We start from the raw sequence: 12,189 nt of genomic DNA, 5'->3' as shown, positions 1-12,189 counted from the left end.
AAAATTGGGCGTACCTGTGAGAGAAACTGCAACCTACTTGACATGATCCAAGCACTTGTTACGGAGGAATGAGGAGAAATTTTAGATTTTAGGAACCTAAAAATGTTGAATAATCTAAGTAATTAAAACTTGCTCATTTCCAATTAATTACTCCTATTTTGTCTCAATGGATTTTTGCAAGAAACTAATTTTCATAAGTTTGTCCCACAAATGAAAATCAGAGTGGCACACCATGCACCATGTTGATAGGAATGTATGATCTATATATTCCACTAACTACATGCTATTGTTCCAGTATTTACCTGACTGCAAAATAAGCCAAAAATGAAAACAAAAATCCCAACCCAAAAAATCTCAACCCCAAACAAAAAGCCCCACCAAAATGAAAATCAAACGCCTCCACCCTCCAGATGAAAAAATTTAAACCCTAACACTCCTAAAACTGCTTCTATTAAGGAAGAATTTCCCTTAACCCAACTTAAAGCTGTTGTCCTGTTGCCATTTTTGTACATCTGAGAAAAGTCTGGCTCTGTCTCTTACCTGTCTCTAATCTTCCAACTCAAATTACAGGCAATCAATGGATTTTGCCATTACTAGGCATAGAATAAAAAAACTAGTTTCTACTTTTCCTACACAGTTTGCCCTAATTCCATGTGTGTTCATATATTTTATTTTTAATGACATTACCTAGGATTATGCAAGGTCAGAATTAAGTAATATTTTGAAAAATGTTTAGAAAAGTTTAGGAAATTTGAAAATATAAAAACTTCCTTATTTTCGCATATAAACTAATGTTTATCTTTAAGTCATGATCACTAAAAATTAGCAAACCAAAAGTTTGGAGAAGTAAATTTATTGTGGAGGCCCTGGGGGATACAAATTATGAGGGACTATACTATTTTTTAAATCAATTTTAAAAAAGTAAAAAATAGGAAGGAAACAATGAATTTTGTCAGTGTTAGGCATGAGAAGCATGTTGTGTGAACCAATTGAAAAAAATTATTTATGACAGTGTCTTCAATTTTTTGAGTAAAAGGAAGACTGTATTGGGAATATACAGTGAAGATTATTAGAAAAGTACCATTTAAAGCAATGACTGTAAAAAAAGTTGGACTTAACTGAGAGTGTGCAAAGTCAGGCAGGTGGAAAGGACCAAAGAGAGCTGTCAAGGAGTTACAAGTAAATCTTAGTCTGAACAATAATGAGCAAATAAAGCTGAAGTAAGAGATAAAAGGTCTCAGGGGATAAGAAAATCACTCCCTGAACAAGACAATTGCTGTATTTTCCACTTTTCTGTAACTGTTAGTGTACAAGTGCACCTGACTGGAGAATGCTTATCATAGTGAATTTTGTCTTCAAGGAAAGGAAAATACTTTCTCAAACAATGCACCACTATTTTTATAACACTTGGTGCTGGAGAAATTTCACTCTATTGGGTGGTGAGTTTATATCTTGGAATGCCACAATTGTTAGCAGAGAGGTTCAACTAGGTGATTCTGAAGTTCTGTTCTAGCTTCAATAAAAAAAATTTAACTTGTTTAAAGTAGCAACACTAGCATTTGTTATTCACGTAACAGTCTCTTAAAAGCAAGCTACACTGTTGGATTTAACAGAAGATGAGGTTCTGGAGCAGCCTGATTCTGTTTCTCACCAGAAACGAAGTATGCAAAAAGTACTTTTGAAGACAATATAGAAAAAAAGACATAATTTTATATAATGTTTTATAAAATAAAATAATTATCTGCCAAGCAATAAATTACTCCATTAGTTTGAGAAAACTTGGTAAATATTGTAAAGAGACATGAGCATGAAAACAGAGCAGTTATCTGATGTGGCAATAGTATCTTTGTATTTCACTAGATGCAGTAAAAAAACCCCAACTTCTTGCCCTCCTTGTTCCATTAATGAAATGTTATCAACTTTTACATGCTCTGTAATATTTTCAATTAAAATGCAAACTATATTATGTATCCCATTCAAATTTTTTTAAAATTTTGATCCTAACAGTAAGGGTGTTCTGTAAGATGCAACAACTACAAAACTGGAAAAAATGGTATAATTTTCAATTACATAAAGTAACTCTTCAAAAGTTCTCTTCTTATTGTAGAATTACAGTCTAAAAAATACTAAGATGTTTCCTGTATGATTGGTGAACATCTATATAGACAGATTTCAAAGTAATGTGTGAGTGATTTACTTATTGTAACATATAGGGTGTTTTAAATTACACAAGAAACTTAAATTGCAATTATATAAATATCTGTACTTGTGACTATTCAGATCACAGTATTTTGGAGTGTATTTAATGTATTAAGAGTTATATTCAAAAATTTCTTTAGGTTGTTTTGAGTATATTCGGTATAAATTGGGTAACAGAGTAAAGCATAGATATTCCAAAACAATATAAAAGCCAGATTCAAAATTTTAAAGAAAGCCATTTTTTAGCTCAGTTAAAAAACAACTAAAAATCTTGAAATAGCTGAAAGAAATACCCATTTGCTCATTTTCTTGTTTTTTCTTTAACACTTAAATGTCAAAGAGTTATTTCCTAAGATTTAAAGCAATTGAGAAGCAGTGGAGGATGAATATATAGAATCTACTTGTACTGGGATTTGCAGATGAGGTTGTCTCTCCTCCTAACCCTTAGTTTACAAGGTAGTGATTAGTCAGACTGTACTCATTAAGGGTAGAAAAGGGGGAAATACTGTACCCACAATAGAGGTAAGGGGAGGAACCAGTGGTCCACCCCATCCAAGCTGAAACGTATCCTATATGAAATAGAAATATATAGCCTGTTATTAGTTGTGAATCTGTAATGACAGACACTTGATGCTATGTTTTATAACTCAATTACATGAGAAATGTTTCTTTCATACTAGTGAAGTTTTGAGTACTCTTGAAAATGCCTCATTGCCACTTTCCTGGTAAAGGAATCTAAGGAATAGCCATTGAATTTTAGAGGAGATTTAAGATACCAAATACTCTAATTTAGATTTTAAAAGTTATGAAATTGGACTGGAAATTTGAAATACAGTAAATGTTTTAAGCCATCAGCCAGAAATATGCATAAGGCATGCAAAACTGAAAGTGCAAGTGGATTTCAGATTGTTTGCTGCCTTCTACTATTTCTCTAATAAATCAAGCACGGCATGACATGCTTTATTTTGTGAAGTTAGACACAAATGCATGCTTTATTGTCACTTAATTCTCTAACTCAGCAAAGCAAATGTACTCCATATTCTACATTTTCAAGTAGCATACCAATTCAGAACTAGCGCAAAAGCATTATACTGCAAGTACTAAAAAGCTAAACAAAAAGCAATGGGTATATTCAAATCTCAGTTTGCAGCTACTTCTGCTTAGTACATACACTAATTGAGATGAGAATATAAACCCTAAGACAGAAATTTAAATTAAATTAAAGCAATCCTTTACTTTGCCTTCCAGCATCTGGGTGGAGTTGGTTTTGAGATTCAATATAGAAAGTATTAAAATTTCTCAAAATTCAGTATACTATACTATACTATTCTATACTCTACTATTTAGTATTCTATACAAAATTCAGCAGATATTCTAAATGCCTTTAATATGGCAAAATTCACTTCTGTGCTTAAGGCAAGCACAAGCTATGGACTGCCTGTACCCTATTTTGCTGCAAGTGATTCATGTTATCTTATACTCACTTTGGAAAGAGAATTATGAAATAGCACAATTATAAAATTAATTGTAACTAAAGAGTATAGCTGAAGACTTCTAAGAATGTAACTTAAAATCTGAAGTGTGTTTCATGTTTAGGCATAACAGAATAATCATTAGTATATACTGACTGTATAAAATGCTGCACTTCTCCATTCATCAGAATGAACAACTTATTTAAGAGAAACTTTGATTGAATTAAATTAGTTGAGTACTTGGCAAATTGTTTTACAAAATGATGCAGAGTTTCTTATATCCACAGCCTCTTGTGGAATACTTCAGATATTTTACATTTTCAGTGCAAAATTTGCACAGTTTTGAAGATGGGTAAATATTAAAATTTAAATACATGCTGAATAAAAGCTCTGTTTTATCACAGCTCATTGTAGGTATGAGTAACATAAGAAATCCAAGAGGGCTGTTTTATCTTTACTTTCTGCAGACAGAAAAAGAATCTTTTTTTATGAACTCTTTATGAAATTACCTTGGTTTCTGAGAAGACTTCAATTTGACTATAGTCTTATGAGCTGGTCAATTATTTATCATTTGAATCTTTTTACTGTTCGTGAGTCATTCATAAAGTAATGCCAACAACTGTCAGTGAGCTGTTTGGAATGCTTGCCAAGTGATTTGGAAAAAAACCACTATTTCAGAAGTGCAAGGAGTTACCATAAGGCCTCTGTATATTTGGCCAGTCAAATCTGCCAAGTGACTGGAATCAGGCACTTCATTGACTGTCATTAATATTGGACGACAGAGCTGAAGCCTATTTGCTTCTCCAAGCTTCTCTGTGATTCCTAACCAGTAAATTGCTCATGAATTATTCATGTTGTGTAGCTGAAATTCTATCATATGATTGGGCTCCTGGCAGAGTTTCATAGTTATTCAGCAAGCAGTAGGGGAAAGCAGTAAATAGAATTCAAATAACAGGTATCTTAATAACAGCTTCTTTATGCATGAATATCCTAAATCTTGTAAGTGGAAAATTTACTAAGGCAATCATGTAAAGATACAGAAAAATGAATAAAACATTTGGCAATCAATTTTAACATCTTTTTAGAAATGGTCTTTTCGTCCAATGTCATTTTAATAGCTGCATTTTTTTTCCTCCCTGCATATTATCTGTACTGGTCTCCCAGTCCTCCTGCAGCTGACCAGAACATCATTAAAAACATAAAGCTGACAGCAGTTTCCCAACATTTCTCTGCACAAAACCACACACATTTATCTGAATGTTCATGAACAGTATGTACAAAGAAAGACAAAGAGAAAATGGCTAAATCAAATAGTTGCATATTCTGTGGTACTTGACCAGCTCTTACCCTGCTGAATATCACTTCATGAGTTTCATATAAGGAGAAAACTGTTACAAGTCAATTTGCTGCATGAAGCTGAAGTTTATTAATTCAGTAATCATTGCTTAGCAATGTATTTTCTGCTGCATTCTGAAGTGAAGATAGATAATCTGCTGAATACAATTTCAGGAAAAGAATTTGAAGCCTCAGTTTGACTTCATTAATCTTAGATTTTTTTCTAAAGATTTTGCATTGTTTCCTCTTATGTTTCCATGACACAGGAAAAAGCATTCTCTTAAAGCATATTTCATTGACATGCATATAGAGTTAGTTTGTATTCAGTGGCTTTAAGGAACAGAAGGTATAAACAAATGAAAAAATAAGTCAAAATGCCTTCTTGAGTGAGATGAATAATAAGCAGGGCCTCTAAATTACTCAGAGTAACAAGAAATAACTTTATATACATTGTATTGAATATTGAATAGCGATTAGTTGAAATAAAAGAAGCATTTACCTGACAAAAAGAATAACTTCATAGAGGAATCAAATAACTTGATTTGCTTTTTAAGTCAGCCAAACTCAGAAATAGATTTAAACCACTAACAGATATAAATGTATCTGTAGTATCATCTGATGAAATTCAATGGGGTTAGATTAAAGGGAGTTTATAGAATATAATGAAAAATGAAGAAGTTCAATTTCTAGGAGAAAATATCTTTTTTAAGTAATGCTAATGATTCCTGTATAAATATTTTGATATATCTATCAGTAAATAAATCAATACAATTGTGTTACGTTTTATTTATTATTAGCACTCTGCTAAGTGAGTTCATAGTTGGCAATTTCAAAGACTCATATGAAAAACTCCTGAGATTGGCTAGAAAGTAAAGTAACCTTAATGAATATAAGTTCTATGTGATAACTACATATGGATTTAGGTGAATGGATGAAGCTTTTTGCTTATCTGTTAGTAAAAGATATGCGATAAAAGATAGTGCAGCCTCTCTGCATGGACTTGTCATTCCTTGTTGTGCATGCATGTATTCTTTAGATGCATGCATAGTTTCAGACACTTTCACGTGTTCTTACCCTCATGCCTTCAAATCGTGACAAAGCTCTTAGAGGTCTCAAAGCTCTTAGTGTCCTAAGGGACTTAATGGCACCAAGTTCAGAGTAACCCAATGCATTTGCTGTTAAGCTAACCAAAGAGACCTATATGAAAACAGGAAAGTAAAAATTATTATTATTATTATTATCACTACTTTACATACCATAGATGTGAGATATACACTTCGTTAGAAGAGTCTAATTTTGGATCACTTTCTTCAGGAATAGGGAGTCTTTCAAGTTAAAAAAGAAGAAGAAGAAGAAGAAGAAAGAAGCAATATGAAAGGTGAATAGATAAACAAACAAACAAAATTATCATAACTAAAATCTGGAAACATTAGTACTTCTGAATTTCATCCTTTGCTACTGATCTGAGGACATTTAAAACCACAAAACCTGAATTATATTAATCTCTCCTTTTTACCAATTTAGGTATTGGTCTTATTTTTTCTTTGTTTTACAATACTGTTGGGATCAGTAATTGTGGTTGATAATGCCATTTGATTGCTCACAACTGAAAAGGAAGTGATTGGAGTTTATATTGAACTACATGTGGACCACAGAACAACATTGCTCCTCTGAAAATTGGTAAAAAGGACTATTTTTCTTATAGGCAGTTATACTGACAAATCCTTTTGCCTGACTGCTGAAATTCTGAGCTTTACAAGTTGAAATTAACCTGGAATATGCTGTTTCCTACAACCTTAGAAGGACGGTTCCATTGGTGGAAGAATTTGACAGGCCTTTAAATATTCCATGTCCCTACATTACCTCAGTGCAAAATACCACATTCTCCACATTTGCTATGGCTCCTGTCCAAAATATTACTTTTTGTTTGTTTCCCATTTCCCCTAAATGTTCCCTCATTATGCTGTTCTAATTTCTTAACTATTTATTGGGCCAAAAATAGCATAATGTTCTCATATACTCTTTCATTATAAAGAACAATGTGTCAGGTAAAGAGAATTCTAGGACTGTGCTCATACTTAAAAACAAGCATTATATGTGCATTTTTTAGCTTTTAAAAGTTAATAGCTTTTCTGAACTTTTCAGCAGCTCTAGCAACCACAAAACTTGGTTCTTTTGAAATCTAAATTTCTTTTTTCCAGCACATTCATTGTATTACTGAAAACTTTCAAGTTGCCATAATCTAAAGGAAAATTAAAGAAAATGCCCACATGTGTAAGTCCAGCATTTGTCAGGAACTAATTCAGACACTTTAATATGTACTACACCTTCACATGATGTATTAACATTTTCACATTCACAAGATGGCTGTTTGGGATAGTATGATTTAAATAAGGTCAAATATTAGAGAAAATTAGTTAAAAAAATGAACAGCTGCTTCTGTTTGCATGTTTGTTCAAGCTTTTTTGTTGGAGGCGTCACTTAGGTACCCATTTTGAGAATTTCATTACTAAAAAGCAAAGTTTTTTCTGAGAGAGGGTACTTTCTTTGTATGAAACATGACTATCTGTAGCTGTATATGTGGAGTTGAATCCTCAATATATTTAAACTACAATGTACACAAATAAAAAATGTTGTAAACACCCATTAAAAAAAAAAAAAAAGAAAAGAAAAAAAGAAAAAACTGAAGAAAATTAATTGTTCTGATGCTCCAAGGCAGGATGACCTCTTTCAACGGCAGTGTTGGGATAAAGCCCCTAGCTGCCTGGGGGATCCATGCAAGGTCCTTCTGTTCAGCAAGAGGATTCCAGTTTCTCTTAACATAGCAAGGCAGTGCTGCAAGCATGAAGTGAAAGACCAAGAAACATGGAATTTTTCTAGCTGCCTTACTTTTCAAATTAAAAAGTAAACTAGTTGGCATTAATAGATATTATCTCTGCAAAGAAAGCAAGTTAAAAAATTACCAGATAAATAGAAAAGTGTCACTAGGAAATGCACTACGTACATCGACAATTAGGAAGTCCAGCCAGCACCAGGCATTAGTAAAATATGTTTGGTAGCCATAGGCCACCCACTTCAGCAGCATTTCCAGAATGAAGATGTAAGTGAAGACCTTGTCAGCATATTCCAGCATGGTCTTGATAGTTTTACGTTGTTCAATATATATGTCTTCAAAAGCCTGTGAGTATAAACATTCAAAGACATGTTATTTTTTGTTACTGCACATGCTTCAGGTTGTAGCACAACAAACCAAAAAGGCAACAAAAAATGGCAATAATATTCAAGAAATGGCAAGGATATGTCATTTTTATCTAATGCTTCTTTTTCTGGTAACTCAGAATATATCTGGTTTTTCCCTATGGAAATATATTTTCCAGCTCTCAGGAGGAAGAAGCAGATATTACACAGCAACCACTACACTGGTCAGAGATTTTTTAAAGTGTGTTTATTTATTTATTGCTGATAGTGAATTATTCTTCTCAGATCATATTGCATATTGACAAATAGAATTGATTCTGCCAAGTGTTGTGCCTGAACTGAATTCTATGAAATCATCTGGCTTGTATGTAGGTAGACCCAACTACAAAATCCAGGGCCTTAGCTGTAAAATTTGGAGGACAATGACAATACAAGTTACCTTTTGTTTTTTAAGTCCTCTGGCTTCCTGAACATTTTAAGTTATAAATCTTAAAGTAAGTTCTTCCTTTCTTAAAAAAAAATCTCTCTTAAATCAATTACCTTCTTTATTATTCACATTTTATTAAATACATAACATTTCTGAGCTCCTTGCAATGTTATTTACACTTTTTGTGTTCTCATTTTTAGGCAATTGAAAAAACAAATAGCTCCTGCTTTTCATTATTTTTTTTCCCTTTAATTGCTTTCGAATTTCAATTCTGATATTATTTCTTATGAGACTGACTGATTTTATCAAGCTGAAAGAACTGGAATGATCTGCTAGCTTGCAAAGATTTGGATTTTTTTTATATTAACATTCATTTTTACTCAGCCTGCTTTTGAACCACTTGACATCTGTCAGTTCAAGTAATTGGTGTTTGTATATCAGACATCAAGCTAAGGTCTGTGTAATTCTGGTTGCTTGCATCGGGCACTGTGGAACCTGACACTCCTGTACTCACTAAAACTGGGAAGTCAGCACTTGTGATTTCCTGTGGGATGCCAGAGGCAGGGAGATGTCTGCGCCCTGCCCTGCCCTGCCCGCTGCATTTCCTGCCCCTGGTGACAGTGACACCTGTCTGGAGCGTGGCCTTGGGGTGAATAAGGGATGCAGAGCTGGTGGGTACAAAGACACCTCTTCACTGCCACAAAGGACTTCAAAGGGAGAGCAGAGTCTCACATCTCCAGAGGCTTGGGCTAATCCATGGTCTTTGAAACGTTTGCACAAAATGAAGGTTCTTTGCATGACACACCTTAGGCTCACAAGCACAAGGTACTAACATTGTGGGATCTTTTCTCAAACTTCCTCTAAATACAGTTATAGAAATTCACCTTTTTCAGATCTCCTTCCACTACTTTTCTCATGTCAATTTCTTGTCACTGAAGATTTTCTCCACTTAATTTTATGGACCAAAATTCAATGGTGTAAACTTGATCTTTTTTTGTTACTTGGAGGATTTTATATGACAGGGAAGGTGTCACATGGCATTGCATAAAAGTTGTTTTTCTGATGGTTGTGTCAATATTGTTCCAAACAAAAGCAGAATAATTATTAGAGATGTAGCTGAAACTAGTGATAGATATTATCATAAACTGCTAACAGGATTAACAGTATTTTAAAGTGTTGGCAGTGGTCTAATGAGCTTATAATACAATTTTGAAAAGCAATTTTGTTTATTATGTAGGAAGTTAAGTAATTTGCCAAAGGGTAATTAAATCTGTGATGGTAGATGATAGATATGCTGTGCATTATCTTACAGCAAATAGTTTGCCTAAGAAATATCACCTCAGTGTATTTATACAGGCTCACTTTAATTTAAAAATTCATCTATAATTTCTTTATTCTTCGTCATTATTTGTATTTTTTAAAAGACATATTATTGTTAGGGTTTATTTAATTTATTATTACAGATTTTTCTTATGGTTGGCTTCCCTTCATTCTGCCCTTGCATGATTGTTAGAGCAAGTTCATGTTTTTTGCAGATGTCCCTTCAGTCTACATAAGTATGAGTCAGGAGAAGCTGAATTGTAAGTCTAAATAATCAACTCTTATTCTTAGAAAGGAATCAAAAAACCCCACGCAGTCTTATCTTTTTTTAGGGTTCAAACACACAGCATTTATACGACTAGATAAGCCAGCCCTGGCCCTTGCAAGGTGTTTTGAACTGTTTGTGCCATTACAGTTCCAAACACTCAACAGTGACAGTCCTTTTCCCTGAGCTACAGCAGTAAACAGCAGAGAAAGGAGGGAGCACATTCAAATAAGAAAGTTTACATGTTCTCTTCTTCACATGGGGTTTCTCTCTGCCTGAGGCATATCCCTGCCACTTCCAGCAATGGAGGTAGGCTCTCTCTAATCACTGATGTCTGTTCCTTTTTCTACATGTTGTTCAGAAGAGACTGTTTTTGCTGTTTTTCCCAAGACCTGAATAAAATTTAGTCCTACCATTTGAAGGCATGGAATTGTGTTAAGTTAAAGCAGTGTTAGAAGAGACAATTTCAATGAGTTTTCTGCCAACATGAAAACATTCCATCCATGTTTTACTTACCAGAGCTCCACTACTGAGGAGAATCATAAAGACAATGAAAGTCTCAAACCAGTTGTGTTCAACAATCCTGAAGCAGGTTTTTCTAAGGTTCCACCACTGCTTTCCTCTCCCTTCTTCTATACTTACTTGACAGCACTTGAACCTTCTTACACAGCCTTTAGAACATTGCATGTAATGAGAGGGGAAATAAAGGAGAGATTTTGTTGAGTTGCATTAATTTTGGTTATGTATTCTGTTAATGATACAATGCTATCTTTACTGTGTTATTTAGTAAAAAACTAATAGATTTTCACCTAGATAACCTTCTTTTTCCTCAAAGAAAAAACAAAAAAACATTGAGACTATTTGAATTGTCAATTAAATGAACAAGTGAGAAGAATGCATTTCTCATTTATCAAGAAGTGATCAATACAGTGCACACAAAAAGATAAAAGTCCATCAATCACAAAGCCAAATTACAAAATACAAAATAAGAGTCAAAATATACAAATTCATCCAAATGTCAGGTAGGTTGATGCAGTAAGATATGGGCTAATGATATTAAACTGTACCTTCTTTTGTTCAGGATACTCAATTCAGACAATGTTGCATTCATTGCATGAAAAATTCTAAGCCTCTTGTCTGAGCTCTGAGTTTTTCAGTACTAGCTAATTTCTCTTATCTTGTGCCCCTAATTTATTTTACTCTTTTATGATTTAGCTGCTGAATTTTATGTAGAAAAATACTAGTAATAAATAATGGTATTTTCCATGACAAATCCTCGACTGTTACAGTACTACCTCTTACAAGTTCAATGTAAATTTCTAAAGAATGATGTGATATCATGTCCAGAAGTAATCCAACCTGACAATAGCATTTATTCTCCAATGCATAAATCTAACTTTTGTTTACTGATACCAGAAATGGCATTTGTATCCTTATATTACTGTTTTAAAAAATATTTCTTTCTCCACCTCCTTCACATGCACACATCCATAAGGGCTCTCCCAAGCAAATGTCATTGGAAAAACATTTATGACCAGATTAGGGTTTTATTGAATTATGGGCCAATAGAAGGAAGAATGAAAGATGAAGGAGTCCACCAGGTTAGACTGTTCTTTTTCCAGGTGGCACACAAGGCTCTTCTTTCTCCTTTTGCCAATTTTTAGAAGATTCATTTAGCATTTTTCACAAAACCATCTAGGTGGAGTTTTCATTTATCATTAAACAGCTATTTTAGTAATGTGTACTTTATAAAGCACTTAGGTATCTATGAAGAATATTTTTAAAGTGTGTTTACTGTTACTAAACTCTGAAAGTACACTATCATACTAAACAAAACTTTCAATACCATATTTTTTCTTATTTTACAAATTGAGATACATTTCCAATAAAATGTTTTCTTAACTGTTTATCCAATACATAGCATAATTGTGATATCAGTTTCCATGTACTATATTATGGAGTAAAAGTACTAC

At 33.3% G+C, this 12,189-nt stretch overlaps 1 protein-coding gene across 6 annotated transcripts in view; it reads right to left on the bottom strand.

Moving 5' to 3' along the window:
• LOC131085396 (sodium channel protein type 1 subunit alpha) overlaps positions 1-12,189 on the bottom strand; it is an 87,870-nt gene that overhangs the window by 18,806 nt on the left and 56,875 nt on the right. For all 6 annotated transcript variants that reach the window (XM_058027468.1, XM_058027471.1, XM_058027470.1 and 3 more), the window contains exons 19-21: positions 10,733-10,887; positions 8,011-8,184; positions 6,081-6,203 (exon numbers count right to left, since the gene is read on the bottom strand). In XM_058027468.1, coding sequence (XP_057883451.1) covers positions 6,081-6,203; positions 8,011-8,184; positions 10,733-10,887 — 452 coding nt within the window. The remainder of the gene's footprint in view (positions 1-6,080; positions 6,204-8,010; positions 8,185-10,732; positions 10,888-12,189) is intronic.

Source organism: Melospiza georgiana, chromosome 7, assembly GCF_028018845.1.
Source record: "Melospiza georgiana isolate bMelGeo1 chromosome 7, bMelGeo1.pri, whole genome shotgun sequence".
Taxonomy (NCBI): domain Eukaryota; kingdom Metazoa; phylum Chordata; class Aves; order Passeriformes; family Passerellidae; genus Melospiza; species Melospiza georgiana.
The sequence above is the reverse complement of the archived record's forward strand: the minus strand, read 5'-3'. Positions and strand labels throughout refer to the sequence as shown.